The 25507-nt window shown below is 51.6% G+C and overlaps 1 protein-coding gene across 5 annotated transcripts in view; it reads left to right on the forward strand.

Moving 5' to 3' along the window:
- The window catches only part of WWP2 (WW domain containing E3 ubiquitin protein ligase 2), a 144771-nt gene extending 123804 nt beyond the window's left edge, over nt 1–20967 (forward strand). For all 5 annotated transcript variants that reach the window (XM_055305419.1, XM_055305424.1, XM_055305423.1 and 2 more), the window contains 14 exons: nt 6813–6867; nt 10378–10459; nt 11034–11162; nt 11545–11620; nt 11926–11997; nt 12223–12311; nt 14099–14258; nt 15543–15676; nt 15999–16139; nt 16759–16879; nt 17226–17330; nt 18243–18339; nt 18500–18572; nt 19023–20967. In XM_055305419.1, coding sequence (XP_055161394.1) covers nt 6813–6867; nt 10378–10459; nt 11034–11162; nt 11545–11620; nt 11926–11997; nt 12223–12311; nt 14099–14258; nt 15543–15676; nt 15999–16139; nt 16759–16879; nt 17226–17330; nt 18243–18339; nt 18500–18572; nt 19023–19122 — 1434 coding nt within the window. In that variant the 3' untranslated portion in view covers nt 19123–20967. The remainder of the gene's footprint in view (nt 1–6812; nt 6868–10377; nt 10460–11033; nt 11163–11544; nt 11621–11925; nt 11998–12222; nt 12312–14098; nt 14259–15542; nt 15677–15998; nt 16140–16758; nt 16880–17225; nt 17331–18242; nt 18340–18499; nt 18573–19022) is intronic.
- Nucleotides 20968–25507: the final 4540 nt, after the last annotated feature.

The raw sequence follows: 25507 nt of genomic DNA on the forward strand, positions 1-25507 counted from the left end.
GCACTGGAGAATGTGCCACCTCCCACGTTATCTGTTGACCTGTTGGGTGAGCAGGGGAAACAGTGTCTAGAAACTTCAGTGCTCTGGAGATTTTACACATCACAGTGACATTCCTTAAATTTCATTATTTCTAATTTAGTAACTCAGTGTCTAGCCTCTCTGTGTTTATGGACTCAACATATCTGAAATTGAAGTTACGGTCTTTCTTCCAAGACTGGATTTCACTTCTGGTCTCTCCTTCTAAGCCCATTTATTCTAATTTGAAACCTGAAGGTCAGCAGTGACATCTCCCATACCTCAACTTTTCAGAACAAAACAGTCACCTATATCCTTTTATTTTCATTGTTGCTACTGTTTTTCTTTAGATCTTTCTTATTTGACAGATTCTCAATGGTGGAGGGGCCTTTAAAATTGATCTGGATCAGGGCTTGGCAAACTATAGTCCATGGGCCAAACTGGCCCACACTTTGTTTTGTAAATAAAGTTTAATTGGCACAGAGCACTCCCATCAGTTTAGGGATTGACTCTGGCTGTTTTTACACTGTAACAACAGAGTTGAGTAGTTAAAACAGAGACCATATAGCCTATAAAGCTGAAAATATTTACTGTCTGGCCCTTTACGGAAAAAGTTTATTGACCCTTGGTCTAGTTCAACTTCCTTCTATCTGATTCCTGATTTTCCTCCCTCCCTCCCAACAGAACAGTTAGGGCAGCCTCTGAATTGTTCTCTCTGTTGGCCTTGCTCTCTCCTTCAATCTTACTGCCTGCCTGTTCCTAGCAGAGTAGTCTTCAAATGTCACTGTCACTTGTTAAAAATCATTGTGAAGAGTTTAAGGAGGAAAGGCTTTGCTCTACATTTATCACTGCCATTTTAATCACTGTGTCAAAACCTTCTGTGGTCCTTACCTACAGAACAGTATTTAAATTTGCTACTCTAGGGATCCCTGGGTGGCGCAGCGGTTTAGCGCCTGCCTTTGGCCCAGGGTGCGATCCTGGAGACCCAGGATCGAATCCCACATCGGGCTCCCGGTGCATGGAGCCTGCTTCTCCCTCTGCCTGTGTGTCTGCCTCTCTCTCTCTCTCTCTCTCTCCCTCTCCCTCTCTCTCTCTCTCTCTCTCTCTGTGGCTATCATAAATAAATAAAAATTAAAAAATAATTTTCCTACTCTAGGGTACCTAGGTGGCTCAGTAGGTTAAGCATCAGCCTTGGGCTCAGGTCATGATCCCGAGGTCCTGGGAGTGAGTCCTGCTTTCAGCTCTCTGCTAAGTGGGAAGCCTGCTTGTCCCTTTCTCTCTGCCCTTCCTTTCTACTCATGTTCTCTCGAATGAATGAATGAATGAGTGAATAAATAAATAAATAAATACAATATTTGAATAAATAAATAAATATCCTACTCGAGAATTCAGAGTGCGATGGTCCCAAATGAACTTTTTAATGGTCTCCTGTCCTGTGTCCCTTCAGGAACCATCTCAGCCTCACCTCACATCCCATTAGAGCCTCCACCAGTGACCTGGTGGCTGGGGGAACCCCGCCACACAGCTTCTTTTGCAGAAACAGAGAGGGTTCCCAAACTGGAACTCTGCATATTCTCAGGGCACCTTGAACATGAAGCTTGGGATTTGCACGAGAATGTCTACAAAAGGTGGTGGATTAGAGGCCGGAAACTTTTTGAGCTGAACTACATTTAATCACTGTGTTTAGTCAACATTGTTTCTATTTGAAATGAACTCTCACCCCACAACCCATTTCTAAATTATATACTTTTCCAAGTTACAGGCTCAGAAAATCTTTAATTCTGTTGAACTAAGTAGCATTCATTATCAGCTTTGTCTTTGCAGCTTATCCTCTGCTAACCCAAAGCAGGAGGGAGCTACACCATCAACCCATGAGGCATAGTGCCATTCCCCTGGGCTGGCCTGTCTCCTCCCCTGTCTGTGGGGGCTGATGCTCATCCTATAACGAGTTAACCTTAGTTTCCTTAGTATGAACAGAAAGCACAATGTTTATCACATTAGGTTGTCTCTAGGTCAGCTGTGACGCCGGTCTATAATCCATGTCCTGGGGGATCTGCCCACTGCAGCACAGCCTATGTTCTTATGCCACAGCCCCTTTCAAACATGCTTGGCATGTTTCAAAATTGGATGGGATCTGATAATTCCCTGCATTTTAGAAATTGTCCTTCCAGAGCTAGGCCCTGAAGAACTTTACCTGGGTGACCATGGCTGTAAAACTAGGAAGGTTTGGGAATCTCTATCCTTTGACTTAGAGACAAGGACACATTTTAGGAGTCTCACAATGATTTTTTTCTCCCTGCTTACTCAGCTTCTCTAATTAAAAAAAAAAAAAATCTCTTAAAGGAATCTTTTTTTCTCTACAAGGCACCAAGTATGTTTGTTGGTTGACTGAGATGTTTGGTGTGTGAGTGGGAAGGTTCTTGAGGTCACATCCACTTGGTGTTTTGGAATATCCATTTCTTTTGCCCGCCTCTGTCACTTTAGCAGCGTCATTCCAGGCATGCCAAGGTAGGACTTCACCTTGGAGGGTCCCTTAGAAGGAAGAATATTTTTTTGAGTACTCTAAACTGGTTTTCTCAGCTTGGCTGGGGGTACAGGAGGGTTCTGGATGGAGGTGATTGTTCCCTTTTCGCTGTGAAACAAGATTCATATTGAAAAACGTGTTAGGAATCTTTTTTGGGTCGGCTTTCAATGTCGCTCTGTTGCTTTCCCTCTTTCTTGGATTTGCTTTGCCCCTTGTTTGCTACGGTGCCATGTCCTGGTTACAAGTAAGAAGAGTTGCTTTCATACAGTTATTTTGGGGTTTGGCCTTGGCCCAGGGTTTGACTCGGAAGACTTAAGAGCTGATACTGTACCAGCGGCTTCCCCTCCTCCTCCTCCTGCCGGGCTGAAACCAAGACCTCGTTCTTCTTCACTTACTCTAGAGAGAACACAAAATGCAGTTCAAGATGGAAGTCAAGGGAGCCCACATGGCAGTCTCCCACAGTTCCTTCCTGCCATTTGCCTCATCACACACGTTTTTCACTTTCTCTTATTGCTCCCTTATTTCTGATCTGCTTCACTTTCCGGATGCCCCAGTGTGCCTTTGTTTCTTGAGACCATCACACACACACTTGTGTTTTGCCCTCGCAGTTTCACTGTGCCCTCTCTTGTGTGATCCTGCTGCGGTCCAGCGGGGCTGCCCACCCCATCGCGTGCATTGGACCTACTGCTGTTTCTGTGGCACTCCCATTACCCCAGCTTTGGTCCTCCCTTAATAACTAAAGGAGGTAGCCAGTGTCCTGAAAAAGATCATTCTATGGTTCCTAATGTGTGGATGCCAAGTTGCATTATCCAGAAACAGACTGGAAACTCGTTTGCTACTCTGCAGAGAGCCCCTTGGCTTAAACTCTCAAACACCTGGGTTTTGTTCTGCACCCACGTGATGGATCCTTAAAAAAAGGAGCCTGACTTCTATACAGTAACCTTTCTGCCCTTCCCAGAGCCTTTCTTGCCCTCGGCTGTATTTGCTAGACATTCTTTATTTCTGAGTTTGTATCTTAAAATATTACTGGAACTTAGTGCTTAGTGCCTGAGGGAATTGAACTCAACGTGAGCTGCCTGGCTCATGGCCTGCACCTCATATGTCCCAACCCAGGGACATTTACCAGGAAAATGATTCAACTGTGTTACTTTCTGTTCCTACACGTAAAGGAAACTATCTTGTCACTTAGAGTCACCTGCACATCTCAGGATCGTTCTTCGGACCGTCATCCCTCCATGCCCCTTTCTCTGTGCTTTTCTGGCTGTGCTCCAAGCAACACTTGTGGGAGAAGAGAAGTGGCAGTTGGTTGAACTACTGGAGATGTGGGGTTTTGGTTTTCAGGCCATGATGTGGAGCTTTTATGTTTTGTTTCTCTTTGGCTTCTTTCTGTCCACTTCCTTTTCTTATTTTTCAAGCTGTACTATGTACATTAGGGAAAAAAATGTCCAGAATAGTTACATGCTTTGCTTTAACTGCAAGTGGTAAGATTGTAATGAGTGTCAGCTTTCATTGACTCCTGCTCGTGCGTGGTTCATGCTGATCAATCCCTGGTCACTCACCCTTCCCTCTTGCTTCCTCTTTCCCCATTTCACAGGTTTTGAGGGGTGTGGATCTGATAGGATGAGAAGAGAACAATGCCAAAGAAATTAAAAAAAAAAACACAACAGTATAACTAAAGAGAGCCAATACTGTATGAAGTTTAAAAAAGGCAAAGAAAAAAAAACAAAGGAAAAAAAAAGGCAAAGATTAAGAAAAAGGTTGGGGCCCATGGGTGGCTCAATCAGTTAAGCGTCCATCTGGACCTCAGCTCAGGTCTTGATCTCAGGGTTGTGAGTTGAGAAAAAAAAAAAAAGAGAAGAGTTGATAATTTTTTAATTCTCCTCCCTGTGCTTTGTATACAAGTCCTAGTTGATTTTGATGAATAATAGAAATCCACTTGGTTACACTTAAGCAGAAAAGGAATTTACCAAATGGGAATGGGGTGGTTTATAGGATTAACCAAATGGTGGAGAACCAAGCTCTGGCAAAAACCGGGAGTAGGCAAGGCAAAGGCATAGTTTGTGCAGGACATCGCCCTGTTGTGCTGCCATTGAATGGCTGTGGCTCCAGCGGACTGTGGACTGCACTGCAGCAGCGAGTCCTTTCCAGGAGACCTCCTGCTTTCCTGCGGGTCCCCGCAAGTTCGGAGTGGGAGCATCTGACTGGCTGTTCTTCAGGTCATGTGCCTGGAGGTGCCGTGGCATTGGAAAAGGAAATATTCAATAGCTGATAAATATATTTGGTGTCTAGTTCAATGCACGTCACGGAGGCTGTAAGTAAAGATTGTTTGATCTGTTGACGTGAGAATTATGCACAAGATGAGTGTCTGTCCCCTGAAACCCAGTTGGTAACAGTTGGGAGCTGACTTCCCATTGGAGCCCATCGGTGCTTTGGGGATTATCCCCTCATTCCAAAAAAAGACTTGAAGCAGCAAACATTTTTGTTCTGGATCCTTCTTTTACTTCTTTAAAATGCCCTTTCCTGTACTTCTTCCCTTTTGCTACAGCTCATTACCCACTGAGTTCTATTTGGCTTCATTATCTGAAATGCATGCGTATTTCACAAGTTAGTGCCTTTCCTTCTGTTCCCGAGTGCGCTCAGAGCTACTGCCCTTCTGTGTTAAGGCAGTTGGAGGAACTTGGGTTTTATGAGATGCTCCCCCCCCCCCCCCCCCCCCCCGCCCGCACTCTCACCAAAGTGACCTCTGGGAGATGTCACATTTAGATCTCTGTCAGTAACCATCAGACCTGGATCGGGATGCAAGTCTGAGCACGTCCTCCAGGATAACGATAACGGCGCCCCCGTATCAAGCGACAGCCCAACTTCCCACACCGCTGGGCAGGAGGCCCTTTGCTGAAAGGGGGCCCTGTCCCATCAAGGAGCCTCTGGTTTCAAGACTTAAACATCTTTGTTGGGACTTGCTTTGGAAGAGTTGCTTGTGCTGCCACCTTGGAAAGAAAGTTCCTCTGTCCTTTCAGCCGGGGCGGAGGGCCGGCTGCGAGGGTGGGGGGAGGCCCAGGCCCGTTGGCAGTTGAGCTCCACCAATGTTTTCTCAAGCCGAGACTGAGCTCCATTCATCCTCCTGCCCGGTGTGCGGTGGCTGCGTCGCCCCCAGACGGAGCCGGCCGGCAGCCCGAAGTCTGCATTGAGAACTTGATCCCTTCATGCAACGATTAAGTTTTAGTTAAGTGAAATAAAAAGGCTTCAGCAAAGAAAAGAAAAGAAAAGAAAGAAAAGAAAAGAAAAAAAACCAAGCAAGCAAGCGCAGAACAATACTTGTTTTATTTAACTATGAAGTTTTTGACAGCACCCCCCTTCCCCGCAGGATATGAGCGCTCTCGGTCCCCTGCAGCCCTGCCCCAGGGATCTCAGGCAGAATTAGGCTGGGGGGTGTTGAATGTAAACAGTGACCCTGACGGCCTGGCGTCCGCTCCCCCTTCTTGCTCCCCCCTTCTTGCTCCTCTCTCCTGCTCTCCCGCCACCTCGCCCCCGGCCCCACCTCCCCAGACAGGCACACACCGAACACTGAGCAACTTCAGGTTCAGGCCGGAGGAGAAGAAAGGTGCTTTGTGAAGGGAAGCAAAACATTCCTGGGGGAGGTGAGGGGCCCGGGGCATGAATGTGCCCTCAGTCTGCGCTGGTTTTGCACACCCGGCCGGCCGCTGCTCCCTCTCCCAGCGCACCCAGGAGGGAGGTGGAGGGAGGAGGGCCCAGCCCCCAGCCAGGAAGCTCTGGGCGTGGGCAGGGCTTGTGGGAATGATTTCATTGGAAAGGCCTGCGATATTTTTTCCCCTCCCGTGTGTGGTTCTTGGAGAAAGTTGGAGGTGGTGGTGATTTCAGTCGCCCTGGCCGCCGGGAGCGGGAGCGGGAGCGGGAGCCGGAGCCGAGCAGAGGCGCTGGCCGAGCTTGCGGGCCGCCCGCTCCAGGCCTGCCGCCCGCCCGGCCGGCTCTGCCTCCACAGCCCCGGGGCCACCTTCCTCGCACCGGCTTCCTCCCCCTCGCTCCACCCTCTCCAGAACCTGTCGGGGCCCTCCGCATGGGGGGTCCTTGTTCAGTTTTTCTTTTTTGAGAAAAACTCTCGAGAGGAGATGTCACCTAAGGCCCCACTGAAGCCTGTACAAAAGTGCTCAAACGTGGAAATGAGGCCTTGGCTTTTTTATTTTTATCGATCGATTTATTTTTAACCAGCGGCTTTTTTTAACTTCTGTGTTCTGCTGTGTTTTCTTGTGTTTAGTCTTCAAGTGCTTCGACTGACCATGACCCGCTGGGCCCCCTCCCTCCCGGCTGGGGTAAGTACCGAACTCCTGAGGACTCAGCCACTGGCTGAGGCTCCGCTGCGCTCTCTCCTCTCTCCCTGAGCATCTTCTTCACTCCTGGCCCGCATCCTGGCATCCTGGCCCGCAGTGGCCTGGGCCTCTCTCGAGCGTGCTCTCTGGGGATGCCCGGCCTGAGCGCTTCCACGACGGGGCTGGAAGGCTGGGAACGCGCTGAGATCCCCTGCACCCTCATAGCGTTCACCTGCCATGGCTGAAGGAGCGTGACCCTGCAGACAGAGTCCCCCGAGCAGCCCGTGGGACTGTTGGGTTTTGGTCCTGATTCTGAACCATCTCCCCAACCCTCCATCCTGTCATTGGCCAAGGCGTTTTGGCGCTGGCTTACTCCCTGGCACACTGGTTTTAGGTCTGTGGCTGTGTGATTGGAAGGAGCCGCCTTACCAAACCTTTCTTTGCAGCTGAGATGTTGGAGGACTTCAGCCTAATTTTGACTAAAGAAAAGCCACCTTTTTATCTGTGACCCAGCTGTGAAACAGGCCAGAGGGAAGCAGATGAGAGAGTTGAGCTCTGGGTGGCAACTGTGAAAGCGCATCATGGCTGGTTAATAGCACCATGCTGGGTTCTGCTTGTCATTGGAGAATTTCCAGTCCTGGGTGTGATTTGCCAATAATGAGTTAGAGAGATGGACATCCATGATTTGGGAGAGGTTAGGGGCTTTGTGGCTATTCTGGGAAAGAGCGGCCATGCAGAAAGAGGTCATGAGAGATGGTGAGACGCAGTGCATTCTGTAGCCCTGAGCCGGGTCAGGGTTTTGTTCAGTACAGCAAGGGTCCCTGGGGGTGGAAGAGGGCAGATTTAGAAGGAATCGGCATGTGTTGGGTTTAATGTATTGGTTAGGCCAGTAGAAGACAATAAATGCTATTTTGGTGGTGTTTGCAAGGGGTATTAAATTGGGTGGGGGCATGCTCCCCAATAAAAACAGAGAAGTGGAGAATGATAAGATGAGCATGAACTGGAAAAGTATGGCTGTTGAGCTGGAACCCCCTGGTGTAGACACACCACTCCTTGGTAGTAATTTACCAGGTTGCATCACCGCCCCCCCTTGGGCCCACAAGGTGTCACTTAGTGAATTACCACTGCATTTCAGAGCATTGGGAGGACCTTGTGGACCTTCCGGGGGCACGTGTCAGTTAGTGAGGCTTCCAGACAGTTCTGGATTTTCAGCTAGGGAATCCCGTACAGACACAGATCATCCACCTGCCTCTTTGGACTGATGCACGGTCCCTGGTGTCTCAGGAATCAGCATCCAGTCAAATGTAATGAGTCGAACACAGGATCCCTGGCTAGGCAGGAGAAAGTGCATCAGATTAAATGAGAATCTGTGATGTTGTTTGGCAGCCAGTAGACGCTATGACCTGGAGCCAGGGACCCAGAATTGTTCCTGCATCCACAGAGTCAAATGATTGTTTTCTGTACCAGTTCTGCTACATGATGGTCACCAAGTAAGAGCAGCTCTAGCGCTTCGAAAAGAGCTCCCAGAAGCCAAGTGTGAGATGTCTGAGATGGGAGGAGGAGCCGTGGTCCGAGTCAACGGTGTTTACATATGATCAGGAAAACACACAAGATTATATTGGTATGAAACTGAGAAAAAGGACCATGTGGCTGAGGGCCAGGGAATCTTCCAAATCAGATCCTTTGGGCCTTGTGTTGGCTTTTTCAGGGCTGGGACTGGGCCACCTTCCTAAGGAGACTTAAGAAAGAACAGAAAGAGCAGCAGAGCCAAGCAAGAATTGCTTTTAGTGGGAGCCTGCGATCAAATCTCCCATACTCTCCTGCTCTCTGTCCTAGGTGCCTTTCTGTTCCTCCAGGAGGAGCCCCCTGGGTCACCTGCACCCAGGGGTTGGGACACCTGGGATTTAGATCCACAGCTATTCAGCTGCCCTGCCCCTGGACACGTCACTACTGAATGCTTCCAAGTGTGTTTCCTCCTAGAGGAGGCAAGCTAGGCGCTCCCCTCAGGACTTCCCCAGCCCCCAGACTGCACTTGTATGCAGTGAGACAGTCCCAGGAGGCACCCCGGCAGCCGTGAGTGCACAGGCCCCGGGCCCGGCTGGACAGATCCCCCAGCCTGATGATTAGCCTTGGCTTTGGCTCTTGGCAGGGCAGACACAGAGGATCTAGTTCAAAGCAGAAGCTTCTGGGATGGGAGAGGCTTCTCCTTTTCCTCAGAACCTTCTCAGGTAGCCTGCCTTCTGTGGGACAGTCCCATAAGCTGTTCTGAGGGGACGGTAGCTCTGTAATAATCTTGGGCATCTTCTTTTCTTTCTTTCCTTTTGTGTGTATTTTAAAAATTTCTGTCCAGTCCTGGATACCACGTAAGGCAGAGAGACGCCAGGATCCTGGGTTGACACTGGGAACATTGCCGCCTGATGCTTGAGGGAAGGGGAGTGGGCACCTTGATTCTGTGCCTTTTTTAGCTTTTGGTTTCCCTGTAGCTTCTGGAACTAATTATTTTTATTTCTTTAATTTCCCCCTGTCATTGTAAAAGAGGGAGGGCCATTAGCATCATTCGTTTAGGGGACAGAAACAGGTTTGAAGGCTCAGGAACTTCGTAGGAAAGGTGACCTCTCTTGCGTTTGCAGCCTTGCCCCTAGTCTTGCCTGTTGCCTGTCATCTGCTTGGAGCTGATGGGGTGTGCCTCTCAACGCCTCCCAAAGCCTGGAGTCACCAGCTAGAGTTGGTCTGCCCAGACTTCCACCTATGAGCACCCATGCCCCAGGAGAGGGGAGAGAGTAAAGATTGTCCAGAGGACAGAGACAGGATGCCTGAGCACCCCTAAACATTGTCCCGGCTCGAAGCACATACTTAGTGGAAGGAGAAGGTAGCATCGTAAGTGCCCCAGCCCCGGGCATTCATTGCACCCATGCAACATAGCGGTTCTATTGGGATGTGAGAGTTTTAGAACAAAGCTTTGCCTTCATGCAGGGGGAAGGAGAGAAGGTGGAGGGTAGGTAGGCCCTCTGGGACAGAGCGCTGATCAAAAAGATACGGAGGAGAATGTAGCCACCCCACAATGACCCGGTTCGGATGGAGCAGTTGCATGACTGGAGAGTAATCCATGAGGGACTGGGGTGGGGACCAGGGTTGAGGGGAGGTTGGCCGTGCCTCCACTTTGCACACAGCTGGATGCAATTATGCCTCTGGTTTCAGCTGGGCTCTCCCCCCCTCCTGTTGCCACACTGCCCCCTTCCCTCCAACGAATCAACCGACCAAAGACAGTTCTGGATCTCTAGTTGGAAATGTGTTTATCCTTCTCCCACTCCCCAGTAGGGAAAGATTCTTTGTCCTTTTTACCAGTGACAGATGTGCATGAGCCAGGCTTTCATCAGTTCAACTTCTCTAACAGGTTGGAACAGGGGCAGAAACTGAGACCTGGCACTCAGGAGGTGGGAGCCAGAGGGCAGTGGGCCTGGCCTCAAGGTGTTCCAAGCCAATTGTCCTCTTTTCTTTTTTCTCCCATGGCAGAGAAGAGACAGGACAATGGACGGGTGTATTACGTGAACCATAACACACGCACTACCCAGTGGGAGGACCCGCGGACCCAGGGGTAAGGATGTAGGCCGGGTTGGCCACGTGCAGCTCCAGTGTTGGCCAAGTACCCGGGACTGCGTTGGCCTTCTCTGGCCAATATTCTGGGATTTTTAAGCCACCCACAAGTGCCCCAAGACCCTTACCGTTTAGTGTCCACGTAATGAGACTTGAAAGTGGCTCCTTAAATGGACTTTCCCGACGGATAGAGAGTGGCCTGACTGGCAGGTGTTGCTAGTCTGCGTGCCAGTCGTGCAGGCTGCTGATAGTGTGATTTTGAAAGATTTAAGGGAACCTTTCCACCCCTTCCCTCCGGAAGCTGCTCTAGGATAGGGGCATGTGGTGTCTCAGGATTGCTGGTGGCCACTTAGGCCACAGTCGTCCACCCAGGGCTGGTTCTTTGACCTTGGGCTAGTAAACGACCTCTCTCCACTACAGAGCTGTCCTCATGACTTGGGTAGTACTGGGTGCCTTTCCTCAGGGCCCCCCCTCAAGGACTGTGCAGGGCCTGGGTGAAAGCTGAACCAGCCTCCTAGGCACAGACACGCAGAAGGCGAGATGGACTCTTAGCTCCGCTCTACCCGTGCTTCTAGGATGATCCAGGAGCCAGCTTTGCCCCCCGGGTGGGAGATGAAGTACACCAGTGAAGGCGTACGCTATTTCGTAGACCACAATACCCGCACCACCACCTTTAAGGATCCTCGCCCAGGGTTTGAGTCCGGGTAAGGACTGCCGGCAGGCGGTATTAGCGTCCGACCGTCGACGGTCCACCTTTATCCTTGTCTTGCTCTTCCTACTGCCCCCTGGTGGTCGACTTTGGTGTCACATTAGAGGGGGGTGGCGGGAGGAGGGGGAGTGCAAGGGGCTCTCCTGTTTATTCGGGATAACGCCTAGTGGGCTTTCTCTAAAAGCAAGAGCTCTGCCTTTATTTCCGGTTTTTCTTTTTCTCCTCAAATCTGCCTACAGAAATGGCAGTCGTTTCCTTTCCTCAGTGCCTTGCCTTTCTCGTCTTTAACATGGCATCAGCTTTCCTTAGGGCTAACAAGATACATTGCTAATTTTTGAGAAATCACCTGGATTCTAGAATATCTTTGCTCTTCCCAGGACGAAGCAAGGTTCCCCTGGTGCCTACGACCGAAGTTTTCGGTGGAAGTATCACCAGTTCCGTTTCCTCTGCCACGTGAGTTCTGGGACGGGACCTCCCCCAGACCTGGGGTCACTTGAGTTGCTTCAGCATGACTTCCCAGCCTAGCAGGGGTGTTCGAATGCCTGCGTCTGAGATGGGGGCCAGTTACTTGTCCTGCCCCCAGCACTTATCTGACATCGTCTCCAGGAAGCCAGCTCCCATTTCTGGGGTCCCAGGCCCTCTGCCACTGGCCCCGGGAGATGAGGAAGCCTGTTGGTACAGACGGGAGGCCCGACTGCTTAGTGACCCCTGATTTCCTGATTCAGCGTCTGTTTTCCTTTTCTTTCTTTGTTTTTCAGTCAAATGCCCTCCCTAGTCACGTGAAGATCAGCGTTTCCAGGCAGACGCTTTTCGAGGATTCTTTCCAACAGGTTAGAGGATAATCCTGGTGTCTAAGACCAACGAGCAGAAGGCCCCCTCACACCACTTCATCTTCTATCACGAGGCCTGTTAAGCCCACATGGTTGAGTTTCCAGGGTGTGGGCCTGGGTGACCAGTCTCTGCTGAAGGGCAGGACATAGAATTCCCTGACCCTTGCCCCCAGCCTGCTACCGAAGCAAGAGTGGCAGGCTGGCCATGACGCTCTGTCTCCTCAGATCATGAACATGAAGCCTTACGACCTGCGCCGCCGGCTGTACATCATCATGCGTGGCGAGGAGGGCCTGGACTATGGAGGCATCGCCAGGTGAGCTCAGCGCCCCTGGAAGGCTGTGCCGCGCTGTTTCCCCAGGCCGTAGGGCTCGTGGTGGGTACACGTGGGTGCAGGAGCAGGGTCCCAGGGTTGCCTTCTGGGCGAGGTAGCAACCCTTTAGTTACTGGTCTCGGGGGGAGGCTGTGAGCTTCCGAGGGGAGATCTTAATACATTCTCTCATCATTTCTGTACCTGAACTAGTCAGGCTGCACCGGTGGGCAGTGGTTAAATATTGGTGTCACTGTCACGTGGTTTCTGTTAAACTCAACCCCGGGCTTCTCGAGGCAGCTGGGACAGGTTCAATCTGGCGCGCCCCTGTGTGCCTGACAGGTGTAAGTTGTGTCACAATCCAGGGGGTCTTGATCACTGCTCAGGTCCGCATCACATGCCATAGGGCCAATAAAATTAAAATGACTGATGTATCCATAACGAGAGCCTAAAGCATTGTCTTGCCCTCACCCCAGTCTACCTGCAAAAGTTAACAGACTCTCTGATAAAACGCTGCCTTGGATCAGGGGGCTGAAGGCCCCCGGCAGGGAGAAGGAGCATCTTGGCCTGTGGTGACTGCTCAGCTCACTGACCTCTCGTGGTGTGGGGACATCTTCTCTCGGTGTTGGGTTCACTTGTTTCTGGTCCTCTGTTTGCTGGTGGCGCTGCCCTCTGTGTTGGCCCCTGTGGATCACTTGCTCTTTTTCTGTGGTGACCTTCTCTCCAGGCTCTGCTTGGTGGTGTGGCTCCCACCCCGTGTGTGTCTGTCTCTCTGTGTCCTGCCAGTGGTTTTACCCTATGGTAGGTTACGTCATGCTGTTCTACCACAGGGTAGAACCACGGACAGGATACCGAGGCACCCTCTGCATCGAAGGACTCCTCGTCTGCCCGGCCACAAGCAGCCAGGGACTGGCCCCCTTGGGATGTCCCCCTGCTGGTGTAGCTCAAGCCCAAAAGGATCCAGAATTCTGGCTTGAGGCTTGTACCTAGGCCACAGAGAGATGCCAAGGCATGGGTGTTGGTTCAGACAAATGCGTGGAAGTGTGGGAAAGGGTACGGTGATGGGGTCTGGGGTGACGGGAGGGCAAAGAGCAAGGGAAGTGAGATGCCTTTTGTATAGCTACTGGGGGTGAGGTTCGTAATCTAGAGACAGCATGGATCACAGAGTTTTCATGCCTTAGGACCTAGGACTATGTTACTGTGTATTCATATCACGCTGCCTACTTAGGATGGAAACAGGGTGGCTGTTTTCTATAGCACCTTTGCAAGATTTAGGAAGAGATGCCCTTTCTCAAGACACTTCCATGTTGGGAAATGGTCATGATATTTTGGTTTTATCAGAAAAAAAAAAACACACACAGCTTGACTGCTATATGCAGGAAAATTGTTGTGATCAATGTGCAAATCTATGATACTTTAACATAGTGCTCTTGTACAGTGCACAGCTGACACAACTGTGCATGGTGGCCTCAGGGTACAAAAAGCTCCTTTGCCATCAGCCACACTGGATACCGGATGTAAAGTCCTGGAATGCATCACCTGGGAGCCCAGAGACATGCACGCAGGCTTTCCTGAGCTCTGTCCACAAGTGCAGTTGTCATCCTGGTTCACCCCCGCTCCCTGAGCAGCTGTTAATACAAGTTATACCAGGTGTTTATCCTAGTGGGGCTTGACTCCCAGGACCTCATGTCTCTAAACTGGCCCCGACAGGACAGCAGAAGAGAGTCCCCTCTCCAGTGCAGGTATGCAGGACGGGATCCATTACTCTTGTCTTTCTCTCTCCTTTCTCACAGGGAGTGGTTTTTCCTTCTGTCTCATGAGGTGCTCAACCCCATGTATTGTTTATTTGAATATGCCGGGAAGAACAATTACTGCCTGCAGATCAACCCTGCCTCCTCCATCAACCCCGACCACCTCACCTACTTCCGCTTCATTGGCCGATTCATCGCTATGGTATGTTGCATTGCTGTGAGATCGCTAAAGCAGGTCGGAGCCCAGGAGGCCAGACGTACCCACAGCAACCTGCTGTGCGTGCCCCACCCCCGAGCCCTAGGCTCCTCCTCATACAACACCTAACGAGAAATGCAAAGAGCTGGAGAGACTTCTCGAGATAGTTCGGAGCTCTCTCAGTGGCACCCTCAGGCGCTTTGAGAGGGTTTTCTTGTGTGAGTTTGTGTAGGGCTTGTCGAGCGATAGCCCAGGGTTCCTGGGCCGTGGACGTCGCTTAACTTTGAGTGTGCAGCCTGCCAAGGGGGTTGGTGACAAACACTGCCCACTTGCGGTCTTACTTGCGGCTGGGAGGGGAGATGCCGGGCGGGGTACCACCGCTTGTCACAGCCCTCGAGTGAGAGTGGGGATGTCTGGCTGAGATACTCAGGCCTTCTGGAAGGGGATCTGGGATCAACACTAGCTTAGAACAGAGCCCTAGTAGACCAGCTGGTCAGGATGTAGGAGGCATCACCAGGGAGTGGGTGAAGAGTGGGGAGAGGGGAGTCATGGAACCCATGTTTATCTAGCAGTAGGAACGCGGCATGAATGGGGGGGGTGTCATGCTGTGTGCATCCTGTCGAGTGTCTCGGGAGGGCAGAGAACCAGGATTGAGGAAGGGAAGCCCACGGGAGCCGCAGTCCTTCTGCCATATTTGGTGGTTTGAGATGTTGCATTGCTGACTTTCCTTTGCTTCTCCCTGACTTCCTGAATGCTCTGTCCGCGAGAACTCAAGAGCCGTGACTAAATATGTCTCTTCCCCTTGTCTGGAAGTTCTTGGCCAAGGTGCTGGGCTCAGGAAGTGGGCACATTCTTCCCGGGTCTAGAGACCCGCCTGGCCAGGCGGCCGACAGGACAGACCAGTAAAACCCTAGACTATTACTCACCACTGGCCCGCCAGCTCCTGCCGTCGACAGCGTCTGCATTATTTTTGGCTGCCTCTGCCGCCCAGCTTTGAGCGTCAGTGAGTCAGGGCTGCCACCTGGGGTTGTGCTGCCTGTGAGCGTGGGGCACATCTCTGCTGGAACAGGGAGCTGGCGGGCAAGCGTGCCAGGCAGGCAGTGGGTTCCTAAGTGGGCTGGCTCTGCTTACCCCTGTTGTCTGCAGGTGTGATGAGAGTCTGTCCCAAGGTCACGGTTGCTCTTGGGGAGAAGGGGTAGGTAGTTGGGCTTTGGCGTGGAGCATCCAAGAGCCTGCCTGGGCAGTGTCCTAAGAAGACCAAACACCTTTGGCGTGCCTCTTCCTCCGCAGGCTCTGTACCATGGAAAGTTCATCGACACAGGCTTCACCCTCCCGTTCTATAAGCGAATGCTCAACAAGAGACCAACCCTGAAGGACCTGGAATCGATCGACCCCGAATTCTACAACTCTATTGTCTGGATCAAGTGAGTCCTCTCCCCCGCGCCGTGCTGGGAGGACAGGGGTCTCTGGTTGGGGAGGAGGCATCGCTGGCCTGTGTTTTCTCTGCTGGAGTGGCCCTGAGTGCATACCAGCTGTGTAAGTGCTGGTGGAGATACGCAGCTCCTCGGTTTCCCTGTGGGACAGCTCCAGAATTCTCCCCGTGGCTCAGGGGGAGGTCCCAGGCCACTGTCTGGATTCAGGCTGCGGGTCCTGGCATCCTCTGAGCACTGATGCACCTGGCAGAGTGGGATGAGGGGAGACCCTTCTAAGGTAGACGTTTTCCCTTTCGGTCTCTTGTGCCCCCAGAGAGAACAACCTGGAAGAGTGTGGTCTGGAGCTCTACTTCATCCAGGACATGGAGATCCTGGGCAAGGTGACAACCCACGAGCTAAAGGAAGGCGGGGAAAGCATCCGAGTGACAGAGGAGAACAAGGAAGAGTACATCATGTGAGTATCCCGGGGGCCAGGGGGCGGGAGCAGAGCCACCCTTGGTCCTGGGGCGTGCTCCAGCCAGGCCCCCCGTATTTCACCAGGGGCACGGCCGCCGCCCCTGTGGCATCGGCACATGAGGGCTGTCCACGGCCTGTCCCACGCTGACCGGAGCCCCTGGCCACCTGGAAGAGCTGCCGTTTGCTCTCTTTCCCCCACGTGCAAGGCTTCAAGACTGCAGGGCTTTGAAGAGGCAGGAAGCTTCGATATCTCCCTTTCCTTTCTCTGGCGGAGAGGATTTCTGTGTCCGTGTGTCTGAGCCCATCCTTGCATGTGTGTCTGTGCGCAAGCTCACCCACGTGCCTTCTCCAGGTCTCTCGGTCTAGTCTCCTGACCCCCACGTTTGTGAAGTTCAGTCAGCAGTGGCGGGATGGGGAGGAGGTGGTGGGATGTCAGAGGTTCAGCTGCCTCCCACTGCCCTGGCTGCTCCCAAGGCCGATGCGGAGTGGGTCTGGGTGCGCGCCACGTGGCCTCTGGGCCGATACCTCATGGCTGTGCGACCGTGGCCCGGTGGCCGGCCCGAGCTGTGCCTGAGCAGTGGGCCTTGGCTCCCCTGACAGCGCACCTTCGGTTTTAGGCTGCTGACTGACTGGCGTTTCACCCGGGGCGTGGAAGAGCAGACCAAAGCCTTCCTGGACGGCTTCAACGAGGTGGCCCCCCTGGAGTGGTTGCGCTACTTTGATGAGAAAGAGCTGGAGGTGAGAGCCGAGGTCCCCGGGACTCTGAGCCTCTGCCTCTGGGGCAGTCGTGCCTGTTGCTGGCAAACCGTGGTTCCGCAGAAACCCGCCAGTAAAACTTCACCTTCCCTCTGGATGGAGGCGGCAGGGCAGATAGTTGTGATTTGATCTCTCACACCTGTTCCTCCCCTGGTCCCAGTTTTGAGGGGGTCCATGCTCAAGACTCCTATCACCCATATTACTCCCACTGCCAGCAGAAATAGATGAAAATGTTTGGGGCGATTCCACCTGCTGGTGAGTGGGTGAGGTGCTGTGCGCCTGTGGGGAGGGGGTGGGCCTGGGGCTGCTGACACCTGTCCCCCTGCAGCTGATGCTGTGCGGCATGCAGGAGATAGACATGAGCGACTGGCAAAAGAACACTATTTATCGGCACTACACCAAGAACAGCAAGCAGATCCAGTGGTTCTGGCAGGTAGGTCCTGGGACCCGTCCCGGCCGAGTTGGGCTAAGGGTCTTGGAAGGGATATTTTAGTGGTCAGCCACAGGAAAGAGGCCTGATTAGATCCCAGGCTCCTGGACACATGTTGGGGGGGTCACCTCCCTCATCTTTGGCACTTTCCTCCATTGGTGGGAAGAGAAGAGGAACCCAGCCTTGGGGTGAGCAGAGCTGTTGCAGCTGGGTTGTGGCCAGTGCACCTGACAGGACGTGTTAGTGGTCAGCCGATGTGTGCGGGAAGGAAAGCACCAGGCCCTGTGGTTTCCTGCCAGCCCGGGGGTGGGGGGACAGGACAGCACGTGCTGGTCTCCAGAGAAACTGAACGAGCTCGGAGTCCTGGATATAATGAATTGATTCTTCCAAATGTGAGATCTTGTCGTTGCCCTTATGAAGTATAGCATACGTGAGAAAGAGAAGGTATATAAAAATCTCTTTTTGAAGGCAAAATTCCCATCCCATAAGATTCACAATGTGAAGCATTTTAAGGTATTACGGTTCATTGGTCTTTCACATTGGTCTTTCATTACCACCGTCTAATTCCAGAACATTTCATCTCCCCCCGAAAAGAAACTCCATACCCATTAAGCAATCACTTCCATCCTTACTATATGTTTAAAAGCAGAACTTGGCTGGGAAAAGAATACCTGGCTCGAGATGCCCTGGAGCCCCAGAGATGTCCCATGGGCTGGTGGGAAGGTCCTACAAATTCAGCCTCTCAGAGGGAGCAGCTTTGGGGTTTCCAAGGCTGGTGGCTGTAGCCCCTGACCCCAACCCGGGCTTTGTGTTCTCAGCCCCAAAGTGGGGTCCTGGCTGACGGGAGTCACAGGTTAGGGCGAGGTTTGGGGTCAAGTGGGTCGCCTGGCTCTGTTCTGACTGGCGGAGTTCTAGGTGGTAAAGGAGATGGACAACGAGAAGAGGATCCGGCTGCTGCAGTTCGTCACTGGGACTTGCCGCCTGCCCGTTGGCGGCTTTGCTGAGCTCATTGGTAGGTCTTCCCTTGCCTTGCTGGCGCCCTAGGGTGGGCCTGAGGGCAGCGGCTGGGGTGAGTCAGTGGGTGAGGCCTGAGGCTCCTGTGAGTGGAGCTGGGGCCCTGCCCTACGAAGGGGCCGTCCTTTGTATATGAAGAGCTTCTCTTCGGATAACAGGGAGCAACGGACCACAGAAGTTTTGCATCGACAAGGTTGGCAAGGAAACCTGGCTGCCCCGGAGCCACACGTGGTGAGCGTTTTGGTGTTTGTGGGAGGTGGCCAGAACGTCACAGCCCCTACGAGCTCGGCAGGTGTGGTGGCCTCAGGGACTCTGGCAACCTCCTGGGGTTGGAGAAGAGGCGCCCGGGGGCTTTTTGGGAGTTGGGGCAGCAGTTGTTCGCCCTCCCCCTCGTGGCCTTCCCAGCTATTAAATATTCCACCGTTTCTGTTCCAGTAAACAGAGGGCTGCCTCCCCCTTTCTCCTACTGCCCTGCCTCCTGACCACCCGAGGTCCAGGGACAGGAAGCATTAGGCCTCACGTAACAGGGCCCTCAGGGGCTCCACTCCGCCGTCTAGCTAGCCCCTTGGCACTGTGGTCAAGCCACAGTCACGTGAATGACTCTGAGCCCTCCCCGCACGGCAGCCAGGCTGGGAGCCCTGACCTCCCTGGGCTGACTGTCCTGCTTCCGTCTCTCAACAGTTTCAACCGTCTGGATCTCCCACCGTACAAGAGCTATGAACAGCTGCGAGAGAAGCTGCTGTACGCCATTGAGGAGACTGAGGGCTTTGGACAGGAGTAACTGAGGCCGCCCCTTCCCACACCCCCCGGCGCACATGTAGTCATGAGTTCTTCCTGCCCGAGAGGCCGGTGGCCACAGAGCTCCCGGGAGGCTCCCCCCAGGTGGCAGCCGTGCGTGGGACCACACTGTCCTCAGGCTGGTGGTAGCAGAGCCTGACCTCAGGAGGCCTGTCCGCCCCCCCCACCCCCCCACCGGTGGCAGTCTGGAATAAAGCCCCCATGTCACCTTTGGTCCCATCACCCACTGTAGAGTCTGGAGGCCTGACCCTCGCAGTCAGCTCTTCTCCCTTCTGCCCCAAGACCAGACCAGCCGTAGGCAGCATGAGAATGTGAGGGGGTGCCCTGTGCCGAGGGGCTGCTGCAGGAGGCCTGGTTCTCGTGTGCTAGTGAGGCAGCAGGGAGCCCAGCCACCCACTCGGGCTGGCTCTTCTGGGCCCAGAAGGCCCAGGGTCTTTGCCAGTCAAGGACGTTCTGTTTTTGATAGAACTCTTCCAGTGATCTGTATACGATGGAGGTCTGAGGGAGAGGACGTCTTCCCGCACCCGCACCCGGAGAGAGCACTGGGTCTGGGTGGCCGCTCCCTGTCCCAGGGGGATCCAGCCCCCGAGGCTGAGCGGCGAGGCCCATCTCTGCACTCAGTGCGGGACCCTTTGTCCTTTCCTGCAAATAAAGTGTTGTACCAGCTGCTAGGGTGGCAGCAGCTTGGAAACAACAAACCCCCTCAGACTTTCTTTGCCCTTTCACATCAACTCGAAGCATTCTGTGTGTAGGGTGACTTTGTGTTTTGATGTTGGTGTGCTGCTATCCCTTTGTGTCCAGGAGCTGGTATGCCAGGTGTCGCTGGGACCTTGAGGGATCTGGCACCAGTGGTCCAAGGACTTCCCCAACAGCTGCTCCTCTTAGGAACCCACTTAGCACCTCTGGGAGCTCAGGCGGGCCTTGCCCTGCAGCCCAGCCTCCCAGTGGCCCAGTCTCCAAGCCTTGACAGAGGGGAGGGGGGAGGGTCCCAGGTGTCACCCAACCTGGCCGCCTTTGATGGAGAACTCCCATTGCTAGATGTAGTTTCCAGGCAGCCCCAAGTGATGGAGCATGTGGGGGTGGGTGACCCTCTCACTCTCCAGCGGCCCTTAAGGCTTCAGGCAGGTCCGTTAGTCTCCTGTTGAGAATTCAGTGTGTCCCAGCCACCCTAGGGCATGTCCATCCTGCCTGGAAGGGCGGCTTTATCTGGACATGGAAGGTGACGGTCTTGGAGACCAGCAGAACAGAGTTCCCACCAGCCTCCGACATGGGCATTCCGCGGCGTGTGGCGATCGGCAAGCAGAATATGCTCCTCTGGGATGCTGGAGGGGTTGCTCTAGCCCTGAGTACCGACTGCAGACTAGCTTGAGCCTCCTAGGACCCCAGGCAGGCCCACTGACCTCCGTAGGGCAGTGTCACATCCCCAGATCCGGGTCCTTCCTTCCCCCCACTCCCCCCCACCCCCGGGCCACAGAGGGAGGGAGAGCCTGTGTCCAATGTGTTGCGTTTGCTGATTCGAGTGGCTCAGCTCACTGGAGCTCAACCTTTTTTCTTTCCCTCGAGTCATTTGCTGTGCTTCCCTGCAATGTTCCACACTACTGGGGGGTTGGGGTACCAGCTGCTGTGTGGGGTCTGGAAACCCAAGACTCATGGGTGTTCAGAGTGTGTTCATGTGTGTGTGCGCGTGTGTACATACATGTATGTAACTGAGGTGTCATGTAGAATGTCCTTTGGTAGCTCTGGGTTGGTTGACAGATGGTTTTGTGATACCTAACCCCCTTGCCTTGGTATTGCCAGTTTCTCGTGCAATAAACAATCAGCAGCTGTGGGTGGTGTTGGCGTGGATGTCTGCAAAATCGCTGTCCTCAGATGAGAAGCCTCTGGGTGCCCCACACCCTTCAGGCAGGCCCCCATTGGGGTGGAAGTTCCGTGACTTGCTGCTTTTAGGAATGTGTAACTGAGACAGTCATACTACTTCTGGGTGGCTGAGTCCCTGTGCAGGGATCTCTGGGGTGGCCCTTGGTCAGGGTTTCCTCACTGCACCCTTTGGATGCCAGGCCAGTCTTTCTATGTCTATGAACAGTTGTCGCTGCGGAGCCAGAATACGAACAGCTGTGGCTGCAGGTTGGGTGGGTTTTGGAAGCCAGCTCCTGGGGACAGTGTCTAGGCAGTCGTTCGTTGGAGAAACATTTACTGAGTCCCATGATGATAGAGGGATGCTATGATCTCAAGCTAAATCATCACATAAGGTCTTGCCACCCACTTTTTTTGAACACTTAAGGATTCAGATGGGATGGATCACCATGCTATGGTGTCTTGATGCATATAACATGGAAATGACGTTGGCCAAGCCTTGTCCTGATTGTGCCTCTTCTCAGGGGAAGGCAGAGATGTTCAGAGTGGTTCCTCCCTGGAGTTTATTAGATAAATTCACGGCCCCACTTCAAAGCTGTTTTTTGTTTTTGTTTTTGTTTTTTACTTGACAGAGCAATGCTGTGCTTTGAGAAAATTATTGAAAAAAGTCTACATATTAGGCAGACATACTGTAATAAATTCAGATAAGACGTGCTGAAATGGAAACTGTTCTTCTAGACTTATCCAGAAATTGCTGCTGTTAAGTTTGCTGCGGCCCTTCCATTCTATTTAGTGTGCGCTTGCAAATCATATATACATAGAATTTTTAAATACACCAAAAATAGGATCTTATGTATCCTGAGCAACTCACTTGTCTCATTCAACAAAATTTTCGGGAAACCTTTCCATCTTCCTCAACATAGGTCTGAATGATTCTTTAATGACTGTGATATTACGAACTATGGTTCCTGTAATACACCCATTTCCTACCCCAAGGGGTATTACAGTTGTGTCCAGCAGTTTGCTCTTGGCTGTGAAGCTTCAGCTTGTGCACCAGTGCTGCCCTCCCAGGAGGGGGCAGTCCTGAAAGTACAGTTGTTGATGATCTGCCTTTACTTTAACTTAAAAATTTTAAAAAGTTTTAAAATTCAAAGAGAGTGAAAGATACAGTGAAGGCTACTTATTCTTATTCCTCGGCCACTCTGATCACCTGCTAGAAGCCAGTTTGCTGGTTTCTTTTGTACCCTTCCAGTTTGAACTTTAAAACCCCCAACAGTCTACCCCATGGCCCTCAGAAAGGCTCCTGTTTTACTAGCCTCAGCAATGGGCAGGATCCCTTGCCATCCCACTCTGAACCGCATCTGAGCTGTACTGCACCCAGCTGTCCCTCTGACTCTCCATCTGCATTCCCTCCTTTTTCTTCAGGCAGCTTTTTACTTCTATACAATCAAGTTTTTTTTTTTTTTTTAACATTGTATTGTGTAATTACAATGAAATCATCTGTACTTTTTCTAAAGGTTTATTCAAAAAGCTGAAAAGCAACAAAACCCATCTCTATTACTATGACTATATAAATATTGTTTGCTCCATAACTAAATAACATAATACAACTGTTTCTTCCCCAGTCTTTTACTCTCAGAGGTTCTAATTACCTCTCTTTGCTTTTATTATATCTTCAATTTCTTTTTCTTATTGTGCAGTGTTTCAAGTAGGAATAGGCAGGCAGAGAGGACCGCCTACCCCAACTCGATGTCATAAGTTCTGGATATAATTAGCCAAAGCTATATAAGATGATTTTGGATGTAAAGATCTGATATGACTTCCTTTGTCATTCAAGATCTCCAATGGATCTCCCAGGTGTCATTAAGACTTTACATAAGGTGGGACCTCACTGGATCTAGAGTCTCCGTGCTCGCTCTCCCACTGCACAAGGGCAAAGAGAAGATAAGAGGATGCAGTGATTGGGCAAAGATATTGGGGCTCATATCACCCTTCCAGAAAAACCCTGAAGATCTGTGTCTCTGTCTAGAGGTATGCTTACAGAGAGCAAGCTCTCTTGGTTCTTGAGCCAAACTCAGCATCAGTAAGAAAATTGAGTAAGTGCCCAGAGTTATTATCACCCCAGCTTGTTTCCCTTTGGTCTGCCTTGTGAATCTAGGGTTTTAATATCCTTTTACTTATCCAGTCCCCCTGATTCTGAGGTTGACTGAAGTGCCATGGTCTAGTTCACTTTTCTGTAGTCCATGTTTATGAGTCAAGCATCAGGAGAGTCAGATCAGGGCAGGTGACTTCTTTGGCACACTTTTCTCCATACCATTTGAACGTCACGGATTCGGGGTCTAGCTCCGATTCAGCTGGTTCTAGTGACTGTAATCCTTACTTTCTTGTTGATGCTTGTCACAGTTTTGGCCTCTTCAGCTTGACTCTTGTCACTCTTTTGGATGTTTTTGATGGTCTATGTGATATTCTACTCCCAACTTCAGTTCTATGGCCCCAAACACAGAATCACCTATTCTGTATTCTTTTTGTAGTAGTGTTAGAAACCAAACGGAGTCCCATTAAGATGGCACAGCAAATTCATGACTTGGCCAACCTCTCTGTTCCAAACATATAATAAAGACACATAAAATATAAAAAGAGAAAAAAAATAAAAAGAGAATGCCAAAAGGCTTGTTCAAAAACTCCAGAAATAGAACAAAATGCAAAACACTGAACAAGACTGCAAGTGTGCCTCCGCACCCAGGTCTGGCCGTGGTAGCTGGGACTTCAACTCCTGGGGGTGGTGGTGGTGGTGGTGGTCAGTGGGTCTGAATAAGCTCTAGTATGGACAGGCACTGGGCAGCAGCCCACTGCTCCCTCCCATTTCATAAAAATTAGGCCGACCAGCAAACTGCAACAAAGCCAAACTGCTTCTGCTGTGCACCTGGCTATGGCTTTGATTCCTAGGTCATCCCAGGCCAGGGCCCAAACTGCCACTCAAAAGATAAGGCTGTAGAATGGATCCCCCAGCAGGACAGGAGGAGACAGCTGCAACACCATTAGGAAAGAGCACACACACAGTGAGAAAACAACTCTTCCTAATCTTTGTGGCTGTCCCTATTTCAGAAGGCACTCCTGGGTGGTCTCTTGCCTGTTGGTCTTTGCTGTAAGGGGACTAGATGGCAGGTGGACCTTTTCACGGAGGCCATAAATGTCACTGCTCAAGTGTCTTTTCTCTGGGGTGATCATTTCCTCCAGAGAGGAATGCTCTGTTCCCCACCTGAGGGCAAGGATATACCTGAGCCATGGTACACCTGCCTGTAGGTTCCCTGGGGATCAGGAGAAGGCAGGATCCTAGGTTCTCAGAGCCCTGGCCCCTGACTTGACCTTTTCTGGCTCTCTGGCACCTCCCCTCAGCCTGGTCTCCTGCAGCTGGCAGAGGGGAGATAGCCAGGCTCTGTGGCTGGGGGTAGGGACCTGGGTGTCCCACCGTTCCATATAGACACTGCTTTTAACACCTCTGTTGTTGTGCTCTTCCTGCCCTCCTGCTGCGCCCAAGTGTGGAGTCTCTTTGGGGACTTTGCATGTCTCTGCATCTCCCTCTGCAGTGCTTTAGGTTAAAACTTCTGCTTAGCTAGAAGTTTTAGTTCTCCACCTGCTTTCCACTTTTTTAACACTTTGTTGAACATCCTTGCCCAATCACTGAATCCTCTTATCTTCTCTTTGCCCTTGTGCAGAAAGACTTTTATAAAGCTTTCTTCACTGTCATTTTGAGGCTGGAGAGGGCTAAGATATGGTTAACCTGCCATCTCAATTAACTTCTTTCCCTTGATAGACCTGCCAGGGTGGGCAGAGGAGGGGGTAGCTTGCAGCTGGCAGTCTGCACGGGGGTCCCAAAGGGGACTTGACTTTCATCTAATCTGTCCCTGTTTACCTCTCTGGCACTAATTCCAACCTCTCTCAGGTCCCAGTCTTTCCTGGCTCACCAGATCTCCTTGGCTAAACCCCTTCCACACTGATCTTGGCTGGAGACCCTGCTGCAGGCCCCTTCTGCTTTCCTTCTAGAAATTTGTTGAATTCTCTTTTCTACCTCAGGTGCTATCTCTGTCAAATTGGGCCTTAATGACCAGGGAAAAATGGGAAACCTTTTACATTCATTTGCTATCATTTTAATGGAGTCTTGGTAGGAGGCAATGATAAGTACATGTCCATTACAATGGAATTTTTGCTATTTGGCCACAGTTAAACCCATTATGCCTTACCTCTCTAAGAGCACTGATTTGGTTCCTAATGCTTGGCGTTTGCTTTGCTTTGTTTTGTTTTGCTATCTCCAAAGCTAAGAGATAGTCCTGTTTATAAATAGGACAAATGTTTTTTTTAAATTTTTTTAAAATTTTTATTTATTTATGATAGTCACAGAGAGAGAAAAAGAGAGGCAGAGACACAGGCAGAGGGAGAAGCAGGCTCCATGCCCCGGGAGCCCGATGTGGGATTCGATCCCAGGTCTCCAGGATCGCGCCCTGGGCCAAAGGCAG

The sequence above is a fragment of the Nyctereutes procyonoides genome, unplaced genomic scaffold (genome assembly GCF_905146905.1).
Source record: "Nyctereutes procyonoides isolate TBG_1078 unplaced genomic scaffold, NYPRO_anot_genome, whole genome shotgun sequence".
Lineage (NCBI taxonomy): Eukaryota > Metazoa > Chordata > Mammalia > Carnivora > Canidae > Nyctereutes > Nyctereutes procyonoides.